This window comes from Perognathus longimembris, chromosome 25 (assembly GCF_023159225.1).
Source record: "Perognathus longimembris pacificus isolate PPM17 chromosome 25, ASM2315922v1, whole genome shotgun sequence".
In the NCBI taxonomy this organism is placed as follows: Eukaryota; Metazoa; Chordata; class Mammalia; order Rodentia; family Heteromyidae; genus Perognathus; species Perognathus longimembris.
In genome coordinates, this window is record NC_063185.1 from 13,888,124 (window position 1) to 13,913,827 (window position 25,704).

General features: G+C 45.3%; 1 protein-coding gene across 1 annotated transcript in view; it reads left to right on the plus strand.

Moving 5' to 3' along the window:
- LOC125341867 (solute carrier family 22 member 4-like) overlaps positions 1–25,704 on the plus strand; it is a 50,111-nt gene that overhangs the window by 8,773 nt on the left and 15,634 nt on the right. The window contains 3 exon segments of the mRNA XM_048333985.1: positions 13,470–13,573; positions 14,145–14,299; positions 21,602–21,773. Of these exon segments, the coding sequence (XP_048189942.1) occupies positions 13,470–13,573; positions 14,145–14,299; positions 21,602–21,773 (431 nt within the window).

Genomic DNA, 25,704 nt, shown 5'->3' on the forward strand with positions numbered 1-25,704 from the left:
GTTCCTGATATCTCAGTGGTACTGGGCCAGACCTTGATCTCCATGGGCCTGGACCTCCATGTCACCCTTCCATGTCATGGACTCCTGGAAGCAGGAATCCTATATGTAAGCAAAGTCAGAGGTCACTTGCTCGAAGTTGAAGGAACAGGTAGCTCAGTCAAGGCCAGGGCCTCAGCATAGACTGGATCTTGCCTTAAGCAGGTCCGCTTTTCCCATGGAGCACCATTAGGGAACCTGAGCCCTTTTTAGCCTATGGACCACTTACCTCTGACCTCTAGGCTTCCATGCTGCAGCAGCCATGGAAGAGCCCTGTGTGCTTAGGACCCGCCTTCCTAACAGGCCAGCAGGCATGTGAGATAGAGCTGTAGCCACACCCTGTGTGCATCTATCCTCTTCTGCAGCTGGCTTCAGCTCCTGGAGATAGGCACAACCTAGTACCCCCTTCCCTGGGGCCTGAGTTCAGGGAACAGACAGTGGAAGGACCCATCAGCACCCTCCCTGAGCCTAAGATGGTTGTGTTATGTATTTGTAAGAACATAGGACCTTATGCCCTGTCACAGGAAGTTTTTAGAAGGTTATTAGGAATAGCAAAGGACTGTCTGGACTGTCTTATGGCCTGTCCGTGGCTGACTGCTCTGCTTGCTCTACCACACTTCACACACCAGCTAGCAAGGATGCACTTCCCCTTGGGTTTTGGGTGGGCCTGACCACAGGAAAGATCTGGCGCAATCGGGCTTTTGTATTGTTTTCTGCCAAGTCTGCAGTTGCCCTGAGATACCGCTAGCTGGTATGAAGACTGGCAGCTTGGCTATCAAGATAACCTAAATAAGATCAGACACTGGTGACTCACACCTGTCATCCTAGCTACTCAGGAGGCTGAGATCTGAGGATCACAGTTCATAGCCAGCCTGGGCAGGAAAGTCCATGAGATTCTTATTTCCAATAAACCACTCAAAAACCGGATGTGCTGCTGTGACTTAGTGTGGTAGAGCACTAGCCTTGAGCAAAAGGAACTCAGGGACAGTGACTAGGCCCGGAGTTCAAGACCCATTAAAAAAAAAAAAGACAGCCTAAATATTAACCAAATTGCATTTTTGAGGCCATAACTCAGACCTGTCCTCTGGCAGATGCCAACAAGAATGGGGAGCCAGCCCTTTCACTCTAGCCCGGACTAGTCAATCTTACAGAAAGGAGTTGTTGTTTTTTTTCCCCAATAGACAAGCCCAGGAGGCTCTGGGGCCCACACCCTGAGCTCTGCTGTGCTTCCCTGTTTGTTTGTCAGCTGCTTGGCCTGTTGTCTTTCAGTTGTGTTCCCCTGCCAACTGACACCAGGATCTCAGAATGTGCCTTTTGTTCCAAGGTTGCTTCACCAACACCTCCTGCCAAGTCTCTGGGTAAACAGACTTTGTCCACCTCTCCTGGTGGAGCAGAGCCCTCAGACAGAGTCCAGGATGGTATGTGGACAAAAAAACAAGGCAGTGTGTGGCCAGCTGGTCCAGGTGCCAGGCCTCCAAAAGGACTGTAGTTCTTGTGACAGGTTCCATTGCCTTTCTGGGTTTTCAGATTTGTTTGTTTGTTTGTTTTGCCATTCCTGGGGCTTGAATTCAGAGCCTGGGTGCTGTCTTTGAGGGTTCCCCCCCAACCAAGGCTAGTACTCTACCATTTGAGCCACAACTGTTTCTAGCTTTTTTGTAGTTCAGTGGAGATGAGACTTACATGGACTTTCCTGCCCAGGCTGGCATTGAACTGTGATCCTCAGATCTCAGCCTCCTGAGTTGCTAAGATTATAGACATGAGCCACCAGCCCTTGGCTTGGCTTTCTGTTTAAGGTTAATGTGGATCTGTGTATTTCACCTGACCCCCTGGTGTGGTTTAATTACGTTTCTAGAGTCCAAAAGCAAGGTCAGAATTCCCATTTGGTGTGGAAGGGATAAAAGTGCTGAGGAAAGGCTGGATTCTGTTCCCACAAGCTCCACAACCCATGTTCTAGGAAGAAACTACCAGGGTGGTAGTTTCTGATGAAAGGACTTATATTGAGAATATAAAGAGATTTCTGATAACTCATAATAAGAAAATGCCTAGCTTAAATAAAAAAAAATACCTAGCTTACAATGGAATAAATTACCCATTTTGGAGAATAGACATTTCTCCAAAGGAAAAAAATTTAAATCAATAAACACATGACAAGATTTTCAGAGTTTTCTTCAATGGCAACAAGGGAGATCCACAAAGGTGCTTCTTAATGAAACAAGCTACAACTGGTTCTCTCTCTCTCTCTTAGAATCTTAGGAAAATTTCCTAAGGAAAGATAGCAAATGAAGAAACATTTCTTCAAGAAAAGCTTCTTTATCTTAGTAAGGACTGTGGGAGTCATGGCCCTGAGTTACAACCCTTTTGTTCCTGCTTCCCTCCTTCCCTCCCCCAACCCCACTATGAGATAGGAGTTCCTCTTTAGGTGAATTTGGCCAAGAAAATGAGTTCTTGCTCCCCTCAGCTCTCACAGTGAGTGATACAATGTGTGTCTCTCTAATTAGTATGTTCTTATCATTGCCACCCAAAATGCCTCATGAAAAAAAAAAAAACCTAAAGAAGAAAGACTTCACCTGGGTGCTGGTGGCTCATGTCTGTAATCCTAGCTGGAGAGTTGAGGATTGTGGTGTAAAGCCAGCCATAAAACTCTTATCTCCAATTAACTACTAAAAAAAGCTGGAAGTGGAACTGTGGCTCATGTGGTAGAGTGCTAGCCTTAAGCAAAAAACAAAACAAACAAAACAAAAACTCACAGACAATGCACACACACACACACACACACACAGATTTCTTGTTGATCACAGCTTCAAGGGATTCAGTCCATAGTTACTCAGCCTCTTGTTCTTAGATAGAAAATCATGGAGGGCAGAAGTGTGTGGTAAAGAAACTTCTTTACCTCATGGGGAACAATCAGCCAGAGAGTAGGGCAAGCTCTAACCAAATCCTACTTCCTCCAACCAGGTCCCACCTCCCACTTTTCACCATCTTCAATAATGCTATCATACTAAGAATTCATCAAAGAACAAATGCACCCATTAGGTCAGAGCCCTCATAATTTAATTGTGCCCGGAAACATCATCATAGAAACACTCTAGAGGTAGTATGCTTTACAAATTTCCTAGTTATTTCTTAACTCATCCCAGTTGACAACCAAAATGAACCGTCACACTCATCAAGAGGGTCAACTAAGCTGTGCCTTGGTAGCTCACACCTACAATCTTTCCTACTCAGAAGGCTGAGATCTGAGGATCCAGGGCTTAGATGCCACACGGGGCAGACAAATTTATGAGCCTCTTATCTCCAATGAACCTGCAAAAAGCTGCAAGTGGAAGTTACAGGAGAGTGGCTCAAGTAGTAGAGCACTAGCCTTGACTGAAAAAGCCAGATGGAGAGTATGGACCTGAGTTCAAGCCCCAGTACCAGCTCTCCACGCCCCCCCCCCACCTCCCCTCCTTGCAATCTCTACTCATATGGTCAAGGCGGTGAGATGCCACTGGTGGAGACTATTGGGGCCTTCACTGCCCTGGCTTCATCTCATTTATAACCCCCCAATGACCAGAATCTGTTACCCATACCCAGCACAATATCTTAATCATGAAGTGGAAGTGTCACTCCGAGAGAAATGGGCCATTTTCCCTACCTACTGCTCTAGAGTTCAAAGAGGTATTCAAAAGTTTGGTCTTTATGTTGGAAATGGTTAAAAAAAAAAAAAAAAGGACATAATTCGGAAGCCATCTCCACAAGTGACTTTACTTGAAACAAAGGCTGTAGAAGGTCAAGTCTAAGCTTAAGATGGGCTTAGAGAATAGAGGTTTTGTGGGAGGTGACTAAGAATGAGACTGGGAACTCCAAGATAGCAGCAACAAGCTAACTTATTACAGGGCACTTAGTTCATCAGAAAGAACCTGTGAAAGAAACAGCTGAGAGCAGCTGTTTTGAAATTAGAACAAACATCAAAGACTTGCCTCAAAACTTACTCCACCCATATCCTAGTGTCAGTGGTTTATGCTGTAATCCTAGCTACCTAGGAGGCTGAGATTCAGGGGATCATGATTCAAGGCCAATGCAGTCAGAAAAGTTCATGAGATTCTGACTCCAAAATAACCAGCAAGATGTAGGGAAGGAGGTGTGACTCAACTGATTAGAGCACCTCTCACAAAGCAAGCAAGCATGTGGCCCTGAGTTCAGATCTCTGTACTGCCAGAAAAACAAAAAGAAAAAATTTACTCAGTATTCTAATTAGACAGGGACAGTGCTCAGTCCCTGAGTTCAAGCCCCTGGACTGGCAAAAACAAAAACAAAAACAAAAAAACCCTACAAATATATGTTAAATAAAAGTTTGGATTTTTAAAGGAAAAAGAAGATATGAATATGTTATCTCATCAAATACAGAGTACTAGTAAAAAGAAGTTCTATTTATGTTAAAAAGAACTAAAGTAGTGCTGTGGCTCAAACTGGTAGAATACTAACCTTGAGCACAAAAGCTCATGGATAGTACTCAGGCCCTGAGTTCAAGCCCCATGATTGACCAAAACAAACAAACAAAAAGAACTCAATTAAAATCTGGTGTGAAAATAGCAAAAGAAATTAAAATGTCACTGGAAGGTCTGCCAGAAGATTTGAACAAGCTGAAGTGAGCATCAGCAAACTGCAGATGGAAGATTGGAGTTTCTGCTATCAAAAGAAGAGACATGGGGGTGGGGAGAAGGAATTTTAAAAAATGATCAGAGCCTCAGAGAACTATGGAAATGTGGAATGCCATTAATCAAGGTATGAATCATGGCAATAATAGAGAAGAGAGAAAGAATGAGAAAGAAATACTCAAAAATAAAATAGTCAAAGATGTCATTGCTGAAAACTTCCAAATTTTGATGAAAAAACATTAATCTACGCACCTCAGAAGCTCAACAAACTCTAAGCAGAATCGCCACAAAGAAATCCACCTTTTGACACCTCATAGTAAAACTGCTGAAAACCAGAGACAAAGAGGAAACTTGGAAAGCAGAAAAATACAACTTGTGATATACAAGGAAACTCCACAAGGATTAACTTTGACTTCTCATTAGAAATAATGGAGGACAAAAGGCAATGGGGACATCACGTATTTTAATTACCAAAAGGAAAACCATGTCAGCCAGGCATTGTATAGCCAACAAAACTGTCTTGCAAAAATGAGACATTTCCAGGCTGGGAATGTAGCTTAGTGGTAGATTGCCTGACAGGAATGCATGAAGTCCTGGGTTTGATTCCTCAGTCACATAAACAGAAAAATGTCGGAAGGGGTTCTGTGGCTCAAGTGGTAGATTGCTAGCCTTGAGCAAAAGAAGCTCAGGGACAATGCTCAAGCCCTGAGTTCAAGCCCCAGGACTGGCAGAGAGAGAGAGAGAGAGAAAGAGGGGTGGTGGTGGTGGTATGGCATTTCCAAATGTACAGGGAAAAAATGTTTCTAGCAATGTTACAATTTCTTCAGGAATAAATTTAACCAAATATTTTCAAAATTTATGCTCTGAAAACAATATATCATCAAAAGAAATTAAATATCTAAATAAATGAAAATATATTCCATGTTCTGCTCATGGAACAAAAAATTTATTGTTAAGATAGTAATAGTGGGGCAGGGAATTAGGCCTAGTGGTAAAGTGCTCGCCTCGTATACATGAAGCCCTGGGTTTGATTCCTCAGCACCACATATATAGAAAAAAGCCGGACGTGTGGCACTGTGGCTCAAGTGGCAGAGTGTTAGCCTTGAGCTAGAAGAAGCCAGGGACAGTGCTCAGGCCCTGAGTCCACATCCCAGGACTGGCAACAAAAACACAACAAATAAACAAGACAGTAATAGTGCCAGGCATAGGTGGCTCAGGCCTGAAATCTTAGCTACTCAGGAGGTTGAGATTTGAGGATTATGGTTCAAAGCTACAAGAGCTGGAATCAGAGCTGTGGCTCAAAGTGATAGAGAACTAACCTTGAGCATAAAAGCTCGGGGATAGGGGCTGGGAATATGACCTAGTGGCAAGAGTGCTTGCCTCGTATACATGAAGCCCTGGGTTCAATTCCTCAGCACCACATATATAGAAAAGGCCAGAGGTGGCGCTGTGGCTCAAGTGGCAGAGTGCTAGCCTTGAGCAAAAAGAAGCCAGGGACAGTGCTCAGGCCCTGAGTCCACACCCCAGGACTGGCCAAAACAAAACAAAGCTCAGGGATAGTGTCCAGGCCCTGAGTTCAAGCCCCAAGACTGGGAAAAAAAATTACGTATTGAGCCAGGAATGTATTTCGATATTGGAACATTTACCTAATGTGTACAAGACCCTCAGTTTCCATTTCCCCAGCACCACAAAACAAGAGTACATATTGTATGATTCTATTTATATGAAATGTCTAAAATAGTCAAATTCATATAATCAGACAGTAGAATCATGATTGCTAAGAGCCAGGGGAGAAAAAAATGAGGTATAGCTCTGAATAGACCTGGAGTTGCTTTTAGCAAAAATGAACATGTTCTTAAATTAGATGGTGCTGATAGTTATACAACTCTGAGAAGATATTCAAAACTGTTGACATGTTAGCTTTAAGAGTGAATTCTTTGTTATGTACATTGTATCTCAATAAAACTATTGTAAACAAAAAAAGAATTAAATACTCAGGGTTTTTATTGTTTGTGTTTGTTTGTTTTATTTTGCAGATGGCCAAGACCACAACCAAGTTAAAAAGAAGGAACTGGGGTTGAATATACATTCTATTGTTAACTATTACTTCTTACATTCTCCCTGGAATGAAGGATTATCATAGAGAACACGATAGAGACCCATTTTCTCCTTTCTTAAATGGACTAGTTTTCCCATTCATAGTCATCTCTGGGATTAAAGTCCATTTCTAGAAGGACTTTATGCCTTGTGGGTAAGAACTTTTCTAGTTTTTAGTAATTAAATAGAAGCATTTTTTTTCTTTCTAAACATCTCTTTCACCTAGTCTACTTTGAGTCTAAAATGCTTTGATTCTTTACCCATGCCATTTCAAGTCGTATTGTTACTTAGGAGGAAGACATGAATTGAGCACAAAGGGAGCAACCATTTAATAAAACTCCTTATGTGCCGATGCTCTGCTTATAGTTCCGTGTCCAGTATGCACAGAAAACCCAGGAGGCTTTGTTTGTCACTTTTGGGGTTGTGTGTGTACCAATCCTGAGGTTTGCACTTGAGACCTGGGCACTGTCCTTGAGCATTTGTGCTCAAGGCTAGTGCTTTACCACTTGAGCCATAGCTCCACTTCTGGCTTTGATGGTTCATTGGACCTAAGAGTCTCACAGACTTTTCCTGCCTAGGCTGGCTTTTGAACCATGATCCTCAGATCTCAGCCTCCTGAGTAGCTAGGATGATAGGCCTGAGCCACTGGTGGCTGGCTTTATTGGTCACTTCTTTCAAGATGAAGAAACAGATTGCGAGAGGCAAATGAGTCACAGAGTCAAATGTGGCAGAACCCAGGAAAGCCTGTACTCTTTGCTCAGTACTAGGCTGCCTTCCAGAACTTTGTTCCATGTGAAATAAGAGTAGATACATTTATCTTTATAGCCTTTATGACTAAAACATCCAGTATTTGGCTACTTGGAGAGTTCAAGATTTAAGGTAATTTTCAAAGTACAGTGTATGGTATTCCACTGTCCCCAAGCCACACATTTTCCAAACTCATTTTTTCTTTTCTTCTTTTGTGCCACACCTGGGGCTTGAACTAAGTGTCTGGGCACTGTGCCTGAGCTTTTTCATTCAAGGCTAGCACTCTACTATTTGAACCACAGCTCCACTTCTGGCTTTCTCAGTAGTTAATTAGAGATAGGACTCTCATAAACTTTCCTTTTGGAACTGGCTTCAAACCTGGATCCTCAGATCTCAGCCTCCTGAATAGCTAGGATTACTAGCATGAGCCAATGGTGCCCAATGGATTTCTTTCCCCTTCCTTCCTTCCTTCCTTCCTTCCTTCCTTCCTTCCTTCCTTCCTTCCTTCCTTCCTTCCTTTCTTTCTTTCTTTCTTCCTTCCTCCCTTCCTTCCTTCCTTCCCTCCCCCTTCCTTCCCTCCCTCCCTTTCTTCTTTCTTTTCTTTCCTTCCTTCCTTCCTTTCTTCCCTCCCTCCTTTTCCTTGTCTTTGTCTCCCTCCCTCCCTCCTTTCCTCCAACCCTCCTTTCCTCCCTCCCTCCTTCCTTTCTTTCCTTTTCCTTCTCTTCCCCTACTCCTCCCTCCCTCCCTCCCTCCCTCCCCCTCCCTCCCTCCCTCCCTCCCTTCCTTCCTTCCTTCCTTCCTTCCTTCCTTCCTTCCTTCCTTCCTTTCTTTTATATATATTCTTTCTTTATAGGGTTTGAACTCAGGGCCTTGAGCTCTCACTTTGCTTTTTCATTCAGGGATGGCACTTGACCACTTGACGAAGCCCATGTGTTCTTCCTGTTGTGGCATAATACTGGCACGGCTTCATGGGTCCTCCTCAGGGAGGAAACTAAGAGACCTATGGTCACCTCCAGAACCTCCAAGAAGGACAGTGATACGGAGCTCACCCTTCCCAACACTGGGGTTCAAAACGCCTGCCTCAAGTTGGGTATGGTGGAACACACATGTAATTCCAGTTACTTCGGAGGTTGAGAAGGGAAGATCAGAGATCAAGGCCAGCCTGGGCAAAGTTAGCAAGAACTTATCTGAAAATCAAATCCAAATGTCTGGGGATGTGGCTCAAGCGGTATAGTGATTGCCTAGCATACAGAAGTCCTGGGGTTCAATCTCCACTACCCCTCCCCGAAACATAGCACACAAACTTCCTGCCACTGTCCATTCTCCAAAAGGACGAGCCTTGACCAACTGCCAGGTCCAGCTTCGTGGCCATGTACTATGTGTGGTTATACGAAGCTCTACCCTTCGTCCCAACACTCTCCTATTTACATCTTTGAAATTCTTAGTGTTTGAACAGGGCCATTGATATTTTCAGGCTTGCATCCTACCTTTGCTCATGAAAAGTCTAGTTCTAGCCAGGCGCTGGTGGCTCATACCTTTAATCCTAGCAACTCAGGGATCTGAAAATTGCGAATTCGAAGCCAGCCTGGGCTCTTATCTCCAATAAGTTACTCAGAAAAAGCTGGAAGTGGCACTGTGGCTTGAGTGGTCAAGCACTGGCCTTGAGCAAGCACAAAGAGGCCTAGGATCAGCACCCATGCCCAGAGTTCAAGCCCCAGGACTGGCACACACACAAAAAAAAAGTCTAGTTCTGACATCCTTTCTCTTTTTTGTCTCTTAGCCTTAGTAAAATGTCCTGACAGAAAAATATATCTGGAAGACTCACAAATGAGAGGGCATTCTATTTGGAGGAACATTTCTGCTCAACTATAAATGAAATGCTGGTGGTGATAATGGCGGGTTAATACTTGTGCCAGGCATCAGATCTTCTCGCTTCTTCCCAGGGCTATGGTAGAGGCCTTCTTAAAGTCCTGCAGCCATTGTCTTCTGGCATTTTTTTAAAGAAATGTAGGGAGAAGGTGTGTGTATGTGTGTGTGTGTGTGTGTGTGTGTGTGTGTGTGTGTGTGAGAGAGAGAGAGAGAGAGTCCTAGGGCTTGAACTCAGGGCCCACACTCTTGCTTGGCTTTTTTCATTCATGCCTAGTGCACTACCACTTGGGCCACACCTCCACTTCCAGCTTTTTGCTGGATAATTATATATAAGAGTCTCAAAGTCTTTTCTGCTCAAGGTGGCTTTGAACCTCAGATCTCAGCCTCCTGAGTAGCTGAGATTACAGGCGTGAGCCACTGGAGTCTGCTGGGGCTGGGGTGGGGTGGGGAGGGAATGTATTTAATAAGCTCATTTTGGCCTACCTTTGGAGTTGATATCCAAAGCAGAACATAGATTCAAGGTTTGGCTCTAAGGCCCTCATGTGTGTCTGGTATCCCTATTTACTTGCTATGACTGGAGACAAATCCTTGTCTTGGAGCTTTGGCTTATTCTTCTGTAAAATAGGTTATCGTTTATATCATGAGGCTTTTTGGCCTTGATCTGTGTGTGCAGGGAAATTCCAAAGCTCTTTTCCAAAGCTTTGGCCATCAGCTTTGGAGGGAAGCAGCCATTAATGTATATGTCTTGCTTTCATACTTTTTCCTTCCTTCCTTCCTTCCTTCCTTCCTTCCTTCCTTCCTTCCTTCCTTCCTTCCTTCCTTCTTTCCTCCCTCCCTCCCTCCCTCCCTTCTTATGCCAGTCCTGGGGCTTGAATTCAGGGCCTGTTCGCTGTCCCTTAGCTTTTTCACTAAGATAATGCTCTATCACTTGAGCCACAGCCCCACTTCTGACTTTTTGCCTAGTTGAAAACTAGACTCTCATGGACTTTCCTGTCTAGGCTGGCTTCAAACCGCATCTCAGTCCCCCAAGTAGCTAGGATTACAGGTGTGTGCCACTGGTGCCCAGCTCAGGCACATGTTTGATATCAATTCTTTTGTTGTTGTTGTTCTTTTTTTTTTTTTTTGCCAGTCCTAGGCTTGAACTCAGGGCCTGGGCGCTGTCCTTGGCTTCTTTTTGCTCAAGGCAAGCACGCTACCACTTGAGCCACAGCGCCACTTCTGGCTTTTTCTGTTTCTGTGGTACTGAGGAATCAAACCCAGGGCTTCATGAATGCTAGGCAAACACTCTGCCACTAAGCCACATTCCCAGCCCCTTGATATCAATTCTTGTCTATGGTCTAGCAAAGCACAAGGATGTGGCTGTACCACATTAAAGGCTATGGCTTTAGGGGAGCTCAGGTGGCTTAGACCATTTCCTGTCAAGATCACCGAGAAATCTTGCCAACTTAAATGGCAACTCCTCCTCCTCCACAACCCATCCCTAGTATGCCCCTCTAAACTTTAGCAGTATAGGGGTTTGAACTCAGGACTTCGCGCTTGATAAACTGATATTCTACCACTTCAGTGATGCCCCCAGTCATTTTGTTGTTTTAGTTATTTTTCCAATAGGGTTTTGCATGTTTTGGGGGTACCTCAGAGCATAATTGTACCTCTGCCTCCCTCAAGGCTGAGATTACAGGCATGAGCCACCACACCCTAATTTCTTATGAACTCAAAGTCCCATTGGATCTTGAGAGCCCAACCCTTATGGCCTTATTTAATCTTAATTACTTCTCAAAGTCCCTGCCACCCTGGATCAAGGTTTTACCTTCTTTCTTTTCCCCCAGTCCTGGGGCTTGAACTCAGGGCCTGGGCACTGTTCCTGAGCTTCTTTTTGCTCAAAGCTAGCACTCTACCACTTGAGCCACAGTGCCACTTCTGGATTTTTCTGTTCCTGCAGTACTGAGGAATCAAACCCAGGGCTCCATACATGCTAGGCAAGCACTCTACCACTAAGATACATTCCCAGCCCCCCATGAGACTTTTATCTCCAGTTATCCACCAAAAAAGCCAGAAATGGAGCTGTGGTTCAAATGATAGAACACTAGCATTGAGAAAAACAAGCAAATCCCAGGGGTAGTGTCCAGGCCTTGAGTTCAAGACCCAGGACCAGTACCAATCAATTTAAATAAATGATAAGGAAAAAAGAAAGGGAGGGAGAGCGAGAGCGAGAGAGAGAGGCAGTCACTAAAGATACTTAAGAAATCTTTGCAGCCTTCCTTGATGTGTTCCTGAATTGATTTCAGCCTAGAGCTGGGAACCTAAAGTGGCTGAAATCTTCATTTTACGATGCACGAGCAGAGACATGTTAGAGCATTGGTGGCCCACAGGCCCTGGGCATGGGAGGGACCACGCTACTGGGAACACAGGCTGGGAAGGAGGGTGGAGATTCTAGGACTGGAAGAGAGGGAGCCCAGGAGAGGAGTGGGTACACCTCAGCACAGTGGAGGCTCCAATCTAACCCAAAGATTGGCCTTAGGGATGAGTAGACCAACAAGCACATAGCTTTCTAGGAGAATCTACTTGGAAAATAGTCACCAACATAGCACCACAGGCACTTTTCAGCGGGGAGAGGACCATGAAGCAACGGTGCTATTTACTTTGCTCCTTGAAGCTTTTTTATTTAAAAAAAATTTGTTCACAGGGTACTAGAATTTGAATGGGGAGTCCCCTGCTTGCTGGGCAGCTACTGTGCTACTTCAGCTATACCTCCAGCCCTGTGGGTTTTTAATTTTAATTTTACTTTTTTATTGGTATTAAAATGGTGATGTACAGAGGGGGTGACAATTCTGTAAGTCAGGTAATGAGTACATTTTCTTTTCTTTTTTTTGCCAGTCCTGGGTCTGAGCACTGTCCCTGAGCTTCTTTTGCTCAAGGCTAGCACTCTACCACTTGAGCCACAGCGCCACTTTTGGCTTTTGCTTTTCTGTTTATGTGGTACTGAGGAATTAAACTCAGGGCTTCATGCATGCTAGGCAAGCACTCTACCAGTAAGCCACATTCCCAGCGCATGAGTTTCTTCTTGGGGCACAGTCACCCTTCACAGCTCTGTGGTTTTTTTGCTGGTTATTTTTGTTGTTGGTAGTGGTGGTCATGGGGCTTGAACTCTGGGCCTGGGTGCTGTCCCTGAGCTCTTCAGCTCAAGCCTAGTGCTCTACCACTTGATCCACAATGCCATTTCCAATTTTCTAGTGGTTCATTGGAGATAAGAGTCTCAAGGACTTTCCTTCCAGGTCTAGCTTTGAAACGCGATCCTCAGCCTCCTGGGTAGCTAGGATTACAGGCATGAGCCACTGGTGCCTGGCTTGCTCGTTGTTTTTGTGATGGGGTCTTCTGTTTTCTGTCCAGGCTTGGTCTCAAGCTGCCATCCTCCTAGTCTCAGCCTCCTGAGTAGCTAGATTTACAGGCTTGAGCCTCCAGCTGCTCAGCTTCCCTGTGGGCTTTTGAAACCCCTTTCTCTCCTTGCTGAGCTGTCTTCCTGAAGGGGTAAGACCTCCTTTTATTTGCTTCCTACCAGCCATGATGATGGCCTCGTCTGGCTTTTTGAAGAATAACAGAAGCAATGTAGAAACTACTGCCTTTGGGTTAGGAATGTGGCTCAGTGGTAGAGTGCTTGCCTAGCATGCATGAAGCCCTGGGTTCGATCCCTCAGTACCACATACACAGAAAAAGCCAGAAGTGGTGCTGTGGCTGAAGTGGTAGAAAGCTAGCCTTGAGCAAAAGAGGCTCAGGGACAGAGCCCAGGCCCAGGGCTGGCCAAGAAGGAAGGAAGGAAGGGAGGGAGGAAGGAAGGAAGGAAGGAAGGAAGGATTGCCTTCCTGTTCAGAAGAGGATAGGATGCCTAATCTCAGGGGAGTGGGGTTGGGGGTGGAGGGAACAGGGATACACCCCAGGTTACTTGTGTTCCTGAATGGCAGAGTTAGGAGTCCAGCCCAGAGCAGTCTAGGCCCAAGGGAGGGTCTGATGTTCCCTTGGAGTAGGGCTTGGGCCAGGCTGAGCTGGGCTGCTGGGTTGGGCTCATGCTTCGTGCTGTGTCGTTGGCAGTGGAATCTGGTGTGTGAGGATGACTGGAAGACGCCCCTCACCACCTCCCTGTTCTTCGTAGGCGTGCTCATCGGCTCTTTCGTGTCTGGGCAGCTGTCAGACAGGTAAGGATGTAGACAAGAACATAGGTGGGTGGGATCGGGGCCCATGATCTATCTGTTCACTGCCTGTCCTGAGGGTGGACTGAATTTCCAGTATTTCTACAGTGTTTGGAGAGGAGGAAAGGATAAAAGGAGAAGCTGATGTCTTTCTGTTTGTTCTGACCTCAGCACCCTAGCCTGCATGCCCTCCAGGGCACTGGCTGGGAGAGACACTAACTCCTCTGGAAATGGGACAACATCTATCCAGGCACTCGTGGCTCACGCCTATTTTCCTAGCTACTCAAGAGACTAAGATCTGAGGATCCAGGTTCAAAGTCAGACCAGACAGGAAAGTCATGAGACTCTTATGTCCAGTGAACCACCACAAAGCTTGAAATGGAGCTGTAACTCAAAGAGTAGAATACTAGCTCTGAGCACAAAAACTCAGAGACAGTGTCCAGGCCTGAGTTCAAGCTCCAAGACTGGTACCCCCCCCACCAAAAAAAAAGAAGTCTGGCTCAGAGCTTGCAACACACCCTTGAGCTACCCCCTTGCAGCCTCCTGTGCATCTCATGTTTTGTGTTGTATTCAATAGGTTTGGCAGGAAGAACGTGCTCTTTGCAACCATGGCTATACAAACTGGATTCAGCTTTGTGCAGCTTTTCTCCATCAACTGGGTCATGTTCACTGTGTTGTTTATCATCGTGGGCATGGGCCAGATCTCCAACTACGTGGTGGCCTTCATATTAGGTAAGAACAACCAGTTCCTCCTGCTAACTCTCTGAAAGCCAAAATCGAGGGGCAGCTCCTGGTCTCTGCTTCCAGAGCTACACCAAGGGCACACATATTTGACCGATGGATTCTTTGAGCCAATCACAGCAGAGGAGGAGTGCATAGGGCCACTCTCAGCGAACCAACTCTGTGCTGAGCCCTGAAATATAGCCAACGAGTAAGAATGAGAGCTGGTAAGAATAAGAATAAGAACCAATGACTGGGACACATTCTCAGAAGCCCAGGGCAAGAAAAAGAGATCCTAAGGGAGAGATGGCCTAAGGATGTCTTTGATCTGGCCTGAAAAGACATGACTTTTGCCTCATGGCCTACAAAAGGGACTTAGGGCAGTTGATGTAGAGGGCAGGGAGGCAAGAAAGACATTTACCTAACAGAAGAGACTCAGTACCAGCCCACTTAGGTAGATCTGGTCCTGCCAGAGTCAGAGCCTGCCCCCTGGTGAATATCGGCTGTGTGCAGGAGGAACTGTGGCACCCTGATAGCTACCAGCTGTGGAAGGGAGGATCATCAACTCCTGAGCCACGAGGAAGGCCTTGGGGCTCTCTCCAACTTTTCTGGGAAGGAAGTAAAGCAGGATCCAAGCAAGAGTCATTCTTAGGATAACCCCCATAGGTGCAGGTTGGAGGAAGGGGGCCATGGATAAGAGAAGGGAAGCAAACCTATCCTTCCAGCACAAGATACCAATTCCTCTGCTGGTTCATGTGATCTTTTTGTTTGTCTCCGTGCTATCTTGGTCTATCTCTACTATCCTGGTGTAATTATTAATAGGGCCCCTTTAAAAGAAGTCTAGGTTGGGCTCCAGTGACTCAGGCCTGTCATCCTCGATACTCAGGAGGCTGAGATCTGAGGATTGCAGTTCAAAGCCAGCCTAGGCAGGAAAGTCCTTGAGATTCTTATCTCCTGTTAACTGCCAAACAAGCCAGAAGTGGAGCTGTGGCTCAAATGGTAGAGTGCTAGACTTGAGCAAGAAAGTTCATGGACAGTGCCCAGGCCTTGAGTTCAAGCCCCAGGATTGGCACACATACACACACACACATACACACACACACACACACACACACACACACACACACATACACACACAAAGTCTTAAGATCCTTTCTTGTGTGGGAAGTCTGCGCATGGCCGGTGATGCACTGGCTCTGGAAGTGCTGTGTTGTCTTCATTGAAGAGGCGTGCATGCACCTGCTGTCAGGTTGCCAAGATGGATTGTTCAAATTCCACTCCTTTACTTATTGGTGAAAGGCCCTTGGCCTTGGGTCCAGACTTGGTGTCCTGGGAGGGAGGAGGCGGAGGAGGGTGCTGGAAGAGGACCATGCCAAAGCCACATGGCCCTAGTAGATAGCAGACTGTTAAAGAAGGCCTCTGCAGGAGGAGGCTGCTTGCCACCCTCCAGGGAAAGGAGACGAGCAGGACTTTGTTCAAGATCATGTGTAAGGCCAGACATGGTGTTACATATCTGTAGTTCCAACACTTGAAAGGCTGAGGCAGGAGGAGCAAGAGTTCTAGGCTAGTCTGGGCTACATGGTGAGACATGAAAACAAGAGCCAGGCAGTGGTGGCTCACACCTGTAATCCTAGCTACTCAGGAGGCTGAGATCTGAAGGTCATGGTTCAAAGCCAGTTGGGACAGGAAAGTCTGAGTCTTTTTCTGAGAACCTTATCTCCCATTAAGCACCAAAATAGCTAGAAGTGGCACTGTGGCTCAAATGGTAGAGTGCTAGCCCAGAGCACAAAAGCTCAGGGATGGAGCCCAGACCCTGCATACAGCCCCAGGACTACACACACACACACATACACACACACACACACACACACACACACACACACACGAGATATGGCTCAAGTGATAGAGCACCAACCTTGAGTGAAAAAAGCTAAGGGACAGGGCTTTGGCCCTGAGTTCAAGCCCTAGTACTGGCATACATACCCAGAAAAAGAGTAAAAAATGGAAACAAAACAAAATATTATTGGCACAAAACACTTCAGACAATAGTACTAGAAACTGGAGAGCAGAGAGAAATTGTAACCTCGTAATGCCTAAGGATTGCAAGGATACAGGACTCAGGCATAGCAGAGCCTGTTTTCTCCTGTACTAAATCTCCAGAATCTATCTTGGTGGCAACTCTTCCTCTACCCCAAAAATTCAACTGATGACTCCACTTGTGCCAGACCCATCCCAGAAACCGAGCAGGCTTCCACACATAGAACAGCGGGCCTCACTCCAACACACTCTTATCATAGGAGAAACATCTGGAATGGAAGGACAGAAAGGAAGTCGCTGGGTGCTAGTGGCTCCTGTGTGTCATTCTCGCTACTCAGGAGGCTGAGATCTGAGGATCAGAGTTCAAAGCCAGCCAAAGCAGGAAAGACTGTGAGACTCTTGTTCCCAATTAACCACCCACAAAACTGGAGATGGAGCTGTGGTTCAAAATGGTAAAGTACTAGTCTTGAACAAAAAGAAGCTTGGGAACAGTGCCCGAGCCCTGAGTTAAAGCCCCATGACCAACAATTTAAAAAGAAAGAAAAGAAGAAGGAGAAGGAGATAAAGGAGAGGAAGAGGAGGAGGAGGAGGACAGGAAGTCATGGCAAAGGCCAAGCAGCCGGATCCCTGGTTTTAGCAAAATCTGTATCAGGTTCTTTCTCACTGGAGAGGCCAGGTGCTTCCTGGGCCAGGATCTTCTGCTCTGAGGGTGGAAAGCACATCCCAGGGTTCTGAGGCCAGGCCTTCCCTGCAGACCCTGGCACCGCCTTGCACTGCCCTCTTTGCTCCACACACAGCTGAGGTCCCCTGTGCAGGACTGAGAAGAGTATGAAAACCAGGCCCTGAGGGTCAGTATGAGCTTAGTGTACCAAGCAGCAACCAATCAAATAGGTGAGGTGCTAGGTGCAGAAGGCTCATTATTAACTGTGGTCTACACCTTTTATTTGGGCGTGGGGGGGATGGGTTGGGAAGGAGGGTGAGGCACTGCAGGAAATTACTGGCTTTGGGTTCTGATGTGACTTGTCATGAGAAGTTCTTAGCTCTGAAGGTTCTAGATAGAGTATCTCTCAATCCCAGGCGAGCTGGACTCCCTAGGAGCATCTGATTGGAGGATACTTCTTTTATTTGTTTTTGTTTTTGTTGCCAGTCCTGGGGCATGGACTCAGGGTCTGAGCACTGTTCCCTGGCTTCTTTTTGCTCAAGGCTAGCACTCTACCTCTTGAGCCACAGAGCCACTTCTGGCGTTTTCTATATATGTGGTGCTGAGGAATCGAACCCAGGACTTAATGTATACGAGGCGAGCACTTTACCACTAGGCCACATTCCCAGCCCCTGGAGGATACTTCTTAAGAACAAAGTGGCTGCTGGCTTCCTGCAGTGCAGCAGTGCACTCTGGTGTTTCAGGGCTTAAAAAGAGCCAAACTCTAAGGCTTATTTTATCTTTTTCCTTTGAGTTGGATTCAAGCCAACCATAGTTCTTTTTTTCTTTTCTTTTCTTTCTTGCCAGTCCTAGGGCCTGAACTCAGGGCCTGGGCACTGTCCCTGGCTTCTTTTGCTCAAGGCTAGCACTCTACCACTTGAGCCATAGCACCACTTTTGGCCTTTTCTGTTTATGTGGTACTGAAGACTCGAACCCAGGGCTTCATGTATGCTAGGCAAGCACTCTACCACTAAGCCACATTCCCAGCCCAACCATGGTTCTTTACTTGGCTAAAATAAGCCAAAGGGTGGATCGTGGGATAAACAAAGAGTGGGTTCCGTCTGTCCTTGTGCATCATCCCCCTCCCCCTTGCTCTGAGGACAGGACAGCAACCTCTGTGATGACAACCTTCCCATTGGCTCAGGAAGGGAGTTACAAAGCATAGAAGAAATTGATTCCCTTCCTGTGCTGCTTTTTAAAAATCATCAAGCCAGGAGCTGGTGGCTCACACCTGTTATCCTTGCTACTCGGGAGACTGAGATCTGAGGGTCCAAGTTCAAAGTCAGCCTGGGCAGGAAAGTCTGTGAGACTCTTCTCTCCAGTGAACCACCAGGAAAGCTGGAACTGAAGGTAAGGCTCAAGTGATAGAGTACTAGCTGTGAACAAAAAGCTAAGCAAAAGTGTGCAAGGCCCTGAATACCAATACACACACACACACACACACACACACACACAGCTCTCAATTCGCACACTGACTTCTGGGGAAAATGTCATGAGCCTCCTCTTTCATCCTCCATAACTAACTGTTTCTATATGTTCTGGAGAAAAAGTGACCTGCATCCTGTTTTGACTGATTCATGAATTCATTATTTCCCAGTACTCCCAATATTAACTTTCCATGTGGCATTTCTTTGAACAGAATGGACCATTTAAAGCTTTGCTTCCTCTACTAGCTAGATGTTTCCTTTTTGATAAGTGTGCAAATTATGGTATCTTCCAGTATAACTTTGGTTACCAGAAAGCTCTGGCAGGTTTGAAATATTATGCAGTTTTGAACAGCCATATATTTAAAGGCTGTTTTGTTTTTGTTTGATGTAAGACTCAAGCTCAGAAGATCATATATACTATGCAGGTGGCCTCTCAGTGTGCTATATCACAGCCCCTAAAGTGTTTTTTGTTTGTTTGTTTTCTTTTGTGCCAGCCCTGTGGCTTGAACTCAGAGCCTGGACACTGTCCCTGAGCTTCATTTTGCTCAAGGCTAGCACTCTACCACTTGAGCCACAGCTCTACTTCCAGCTTTTGGCTGGTTCATTGGAGATAAGAGTCTCACTGACTTTCCTGCCCAGGATGGCTTCAGACACTGATCTCAGGTCCTAGCCTCCTGAGTAGCTAGGAGTACAGGCGTTTGCCTCTGATGCCCTAATGTGTTTATAAATTGCAATATAACTTTGTCATAGGCTACTTAAATGGGATCCATTAACAAAATGCCACTGACTAGGGACTTAAATAAGCACAATATTTTCCACAGTTCTGAAGACTAAAGTCCAAGATCAAAGTGCCAGCTGAGCTGGGAGCTGATGAAGTCTTTTTCCCTGGGTCATACATGGCTGCATCATCCCTGTGTGCTCATGTGGTCTTTCCTTTGTGCCACTGGAAAGGGAGAGAGGGAGAGAGACAGAGAGACCGAGAGAGAGAGAGAGAGAGAGAGAGAGAGAGAGAGAGAGAGAGAGAGAGAGATGGGGCGTCCATGAAGCTGGACAAAGTCACTCCCACCCAGAGTTCTCTGGTGTCTCTTCATAGAGAACAACCATCTGGGCTGAATCTGGGTTGGATGTGATGGCTTATGCCTACAATCCCAGCTACTCTGAAGGTGGAGATCAGAAGTGTTAAGGTTTGTGGCTGGAGGCCAGAAAGTCAGTGAGATCCCATCTTGACCTACAGACTAGTTGTTTCTGTCATCCTAGTTATGCCAGAGATGGTAGATAGGAGGATCACGGTCTTATGTAATTGTTATGAAGCATCAATGAGATAAGCCTACATGGCACTTAGCCTGAATGTGGCTCAAAGTACCTACACCAAAGAAGTGCCAGCTGTGGGACTGGGAATGTGGCTTAGTGGTAGAGTGCTTGCCTAGCATGCATGAAGCCCTGGGTTCGACTCCTCAGTACCACATATACAGAAAAAGCGGGAAGTGGTGCTATGATTGTTGTGCCAAGTCGCGAAACCACCACCAAGAAGACCACCGAGACTCAGACATTCCGAAATGCAAAAGCAAGGCAAGGCTTTATTTAAGCGAGCTGCAACTCGGGCCTCGTCCTACCCACCGACACAGCGGAGGTTAGGAGGAAGCCTCGAGCTGCGATTACACAGGGCTTATAAAGGCAAAAACAAAGTTACAACAATCAGGTGTTCAAGCAAGCAAGATTAGGACACAGGTACAAATCTGATTGGCTCAGGGCTCGAGGCACTCTGGGGGCAGTCAGAGTTAAGCATTCCCAGTGGTTAGAGTTCTAGACTGACTGAGCCCTAATGGGCTTGTCCTGGGTTTGCTCACAGGGCCTGCTTATCTCAGGTTCGTGTGGTAAAGTGGGGTTCACGTGGTAAAGTGGGGCCTGACTTCAAAGTCTGGCACTTCATGATGATGATGATAATGATGATGGTGATGGTGATGAAATTCAGGAAAGAAAAGTGTTAATAAGGAATTATGTGAGTTTCAACCATCCATGTGGTTCCATAGGAAAGGATCAGAGAGGTAGGTCTATAAAACTTCTGTCCAAAACAGGCAAAGTTTTAACAACTTGCTTTTAGGAGAGACCTAAACTTAGAGAAGGAATAGGTCCAGAGCCCAGTGGTTCAACTTCTTCCTTTTTTTTTTAATAGCATCCATACTTATTGCTTTGTATAAATGCTATATTGAAAGCCCAAGCATTTGGTTTACACACAGAAATTATACTATTATATTATACTTCTTCACAAAGACAGTAAACACATTACATTCTACAAAATCTACTTTGCAGAAATTTTTAAAATTCTAAATATCAAAAGATACAGCAGAAGAAACAGGTATAAATTTGGCAGCCAGTAATTTTGACCAGGAAGTTTCAGGCTTGCATGACTTTACATATGTGAACTGGAAAGTATTGGGTTTAAAGCAATCATTGTGCTTTGTGTTGATCTGAAAAATGTACCACTTTCTTCCTCTTTCTTAACAAGGTTCTAAAGGTATGAGGGGCTTTTGCCTCACAGCTCTACAAGATTCTTATTTGATCCTGTGCACTTTTGTTTTCCACTATCCAATCCTCAGTTACTTACTGCTAAAATAAAACAGGAAGCCTTAGAAATACAACACCTCTTAAGCCGGATGCCACTGGCTCACGCCTATAATCCTAGCTACTCAGCAGGCTGAGATCTGAAAATCATGGTTCAAAGCCAGCCCTGGCAGAAAAGCCCATGAGACTTTTTAATCTCTAACCAGTTTTTTAAAAAAAATCTGAGAATCACAGTTCCAAGCCAAGCCAGACAGAAAAGTTCGTGAGATTCTTATCTCCAGTTAACCATCAGAAAACCAGAAGTGGAGTTGTGGCTCAAAGTGGTAGAGCACTAGGCTGGGATGTAGCTCAGTGGCAAAGCTCTTGTCTAGTAAGTGCAATGTCCTGGGTTCAATCCCCAGTACCAAAAAAAAAAAAAAAAAAAAAAAAGTAGCAGAACACTAACCTTGAAAGAGAGAAAAAAAATGGAAAAAGCTCAGGGACAGTGCCCAGACCCTGTATTCAAGCCCCATGATTGATGCTTCCCCCTAAATAAAGCAAATACTAAACTGAGTTACCATGCTAATAATACTCCTTTGTTTTAAACAGGAACGGAAATTCTTGGCAAGTCAGTTCGTATTATATACTCTACATTAGGAGTGTGCACATTTTTTGCAATTGGCTACATGGTGCTGCCACTGTTTGCTTACTTCATCCGAGACTGGAGGATGCTGCTGCTGGCACTGACGGTGCCTGGCTTGCTGTGTATCCCGCTATGGTGGTGAGTGTGATTTGTTCACAGGCTGTCCTCTTGCTGCAGTGGTCATAACTGGAGCTGAGCCTGGTGCTGGGCCTAAGCCCAGCCTGCATGCCTTCTATTGCAAGTTGCCCCATCAAAGCCCAAAGCAGAAGCTGATAGGGTTTCTGCCTCTTTGTGAGTAGACCCGGGTATTTGGGGGGCTTTATTGTTCATTATCCTCAAAACTTTAGTCTTGGGGCTAGGGATGTGGCTTAGTGATAGAGTGTTTTCCTACCATTCAAGAAGCCCTGAGTTCGATTCTTCAGCACTACATAAACAGAAAAAGTTGGAAGTGGCACTGTGGCTCAAGTGCTAGAGTGCTAGCCTTGAGCATAAAGAAGCCAGTGATAATGCTCAGGCCCTGAGCTCAGGCCCCAGGATTGGCAAAATAAATAAACAACAACAACAATAAAAAACAAAAACCCAACCACTAGTCTCTGGAATTTCAATCCCTTCTCAGACTCACCCCACTCCTGTCCTTGGCCCCTTGTTTGTGGAGCTGGCATTGTTGAGTCTGTTTGTTTTGTGTTTAAAACTCCACCCCTTGCTTTTGACATTTTTCTCTCAAAATCTCTTTCTGTCTTCAACAATCAATTCTGTATGTATCCAAGCTTTCTGCAAAGGGAGATTCAAACAACAGAGGATCACAAAACATCATGCTGAACATATACAAACTTTTTGTTCTTGCTATGAGTCCCTAAAAATGCAGTATAATGACTACTTATGCAGCTTTAAGGAGTTGGGAATGGCTCAGTGGTAACTCATGTAATTAGTATGTACAAGATGTTGGGTTCAATCCCCAGCCTCAGGAAAGCGTATTGTATATACATTTTATTAGATATTATAAGGAAACTAGACATGATTAAAGTGTGTATAGGAGGAGGTCTGTGGATTTTATACAAAGACTGCCATTTTATATAAGGGACTTGGGCATCTAAGGATTTTAAGCAGTTAGTACTTGGATCATTGTCCAGGTCACAGGAGATTCTGGACCCAATCCTTGATGGATACTAATGGGTATACATACATTATTTGTCACTGTTAGGGTCCAAGATATACCTGTTTATCTGCTTTAATCATTTCCCCCCCTCTGGGGCTTGAACTCAGGACCAGGGCACTGTCTCTAAACTTCTTTTTCTCAAGGCTAGCACTCTACCACTTGAACCACAGCGCCACTTCTGGCTTTTTCTGTGTATGTGGTACTGAGGAGTGGAACCCAAAGCTTCATGCATGCTATGCAAGCACTCTACCACTAGGCCACATTCCCAGCCCTATCTGCTTTGTCTTAAAGAGTAAATCAGGGGCTGGGGATATGGCCTAGTGGTAAGAGTGCTTGCCTCGTATGCACAAAGCCCTAGGTTCGATTCCCCAGCACCACATATATACAAAATGGCCAGAAGTGGCGCTGTGGCTCAAGTGGCAGAGTGCTAGCCTTGAGCAAAAAGAAGCCAGGGACAGTGCTCAGGCCCTGAGTTCAAGCCCTAGTACTGGCAAAAAAAAAAAAAAAAGAGTGAATCAGAGTAGTATTCTCTTCTCTCCTCTCACAACCCCACCAATTCAACCTAAGTTCTTTTCCTCCCTCCCTCCCTTCCTTTCTTTTGCTGTTATGTGCTATGTATTGAAACCACAGCCTGAAACATCCTAGGCAAGTGCTTTACCTCCAAGTTATATAACTTGGCCCCTCCTCAACTAAATTTTGATACAACTGTTATGAGAATAACAAAGCTTGGAGATTCTAGACACAGTTTTACCTGATATGATTCACTATAGGTTCTATGTAGAAGAACAAATTAAGAATAATGAAATGTGGTCAACACCTTAACTTCTCATACTTTTTCAAACTTACAGGTGTGAACCACTAGCCTTTTTCATATTTAAACATGAGGAAAGGGATCTCTACCACTCACTGTCTAGGTCTAGCTACCTCCCCCTCCCCCTCCCCTCCCCCTCCCCTTTCCCCTCCCCCTCCCCTTTCCCCTTCCCCCTCCTCCTCCTCCTCTTTCCATTTCTTCTTTTTGTTTCATTATATAAACATAAAACCTTCCTGTAGTGGCTGGTTTTATTGAACTACTTGATTTCTACCTGCTTACAGGACCGTGCAGTAAACATTTATTTGATCTTTTCTTGGAGTTTATCACTTAGACTAGACCTCAGTGTTGCTATGTCATATCCTCCTGGGAAACTGTCGAGAAGGTTCCCTACTTTTTGGGTTGACAGGTTGACAGATAAGGTTGACCTTATCTGACCAGGCTACTCAGCGTGGACCACTCCCTGCCACTGTCTCTTTGTGGCTTGGGAAGGTTGCTTGTGGTTTATCCCTGTGAGTTTTGAGGATGAGATGTGTGTGCAGGTGAGGATGGGACTGGTATGTAGAGCAAACATTTTGTTTCTCTCTCTCTCTCTCTCTCTCTCTCTCTCTCTCTCTCTCTCTCTTTCATGGGTCTTGAACTCTGGGCCTGGGTTCTGTCCCTGAGCTCTTCTGCTCAGGCTAGCACTCTATCACTTGAACCACAGCACCACTTCCGGTTTTCTGGTGGTTAATTGGAGATAAGAGTCTCACAAACTTTCCTGCCTGGGCTGGCTTTGAACCACTATCCTCAGATCTCTTCCTCCTGAGTAGCTAGGATTTCAGGCGTGAGCCACCAGTGCCCAGCTTGTTTCTCTTCTTTTGTGCTGGCCTTGGGGCTTGAACTCAGGGCCTGGGTGCTATCCCTGAGCCTCTTTTGATCAAGGCTAGTGGTTAATACCAGTAGTTTATTGGAGAATATGAGGCTAATGATGGCTCTGGAGCCTGCAGAAAGGAAGGGAAGATTTCCAAATACAACCTAGTTTGGAAAAACACTGCTCAGAAATTGAGGCATCTTCAGGGCACTAGTGACTCATATCTGTAATCTAGCCACTCTAGAGTCTGAGATCTGAGAATCACAGTTCAAAACCAGCCCAAGCAATAATGTCAGTGAGACTCTTATCTTTAATTAACTACCCCCAAAGCCAGAAGTAGTACCATAGCTCAAGTGGTAGAGTGCTATCCTTGAGCAAAAGAATCTCAGGGACATCACCTAGGTCCTGAGTACCAAGCCCCAGGACTGGAAAAAAAAGAAACAAAGAAAAGGAAAGAAGGAAGGAAGAAAGGAAGGAAGGGCAAAGAAAAGAAAGAAAAAAGTAAGTGAAGTCAAACTTTGGTTTCTTCAATCCCACTGTTCACTCAAGAGGCATGTGTGGTTAGAGATTCAAAGCTTTCCCCTCTCCCTCCCTCTGATAGCACCACTCCAATTACTGAAGGTCAGTGATATAACATCATCACAATTCCTACAGGGACCAACCAAGGACTTACTCTGAAAAATGCAGACTCCACTCACTTTTCCCCAACCCACACCCCAGTGGGCTGGGGAAGGCAGCTATTCGATACATTATGTTTTGCTCTGAGCTAATTCCTTGTGCAATGTTGAGGCCTTTTCATTACAGGGGGGCTACTGTGTGTGTTGTATTCTAGGGTAACTAAGTACTGGATTGTAGACAAGGAAAATAAGAGCCAACAGTAGAAGGGCTAAGGGAGTCTGAGAAACAGAAAAGAACAAAGAGGTATATTGTGCCTAGCTTTGGTCCCTCCATTTGATTGGGACTTTGATACTTGAAGATACTTTTTCTTATTCCTATAAACCAAACTTATGTGAATTCCTTCCCAATAGGTTTTACTTTAAAGACCTGTTGAATGTTACACATTACAAACATGTAATCCAGGGCTGGGAATGTAGCTCAGTTGTAGAGTGCTTGCCTAGCATGCATGAAACCCTGGGTTCGATTCCTCAGTATCACATAAACAGAAAAAGCCCAAAGTGGCACTGTGGCTCAAGTGGTAGAATGCTAGCCTTGAGCAAAAGAAACTCAGGGACAAAGCCCAGGCCCTGAGTTT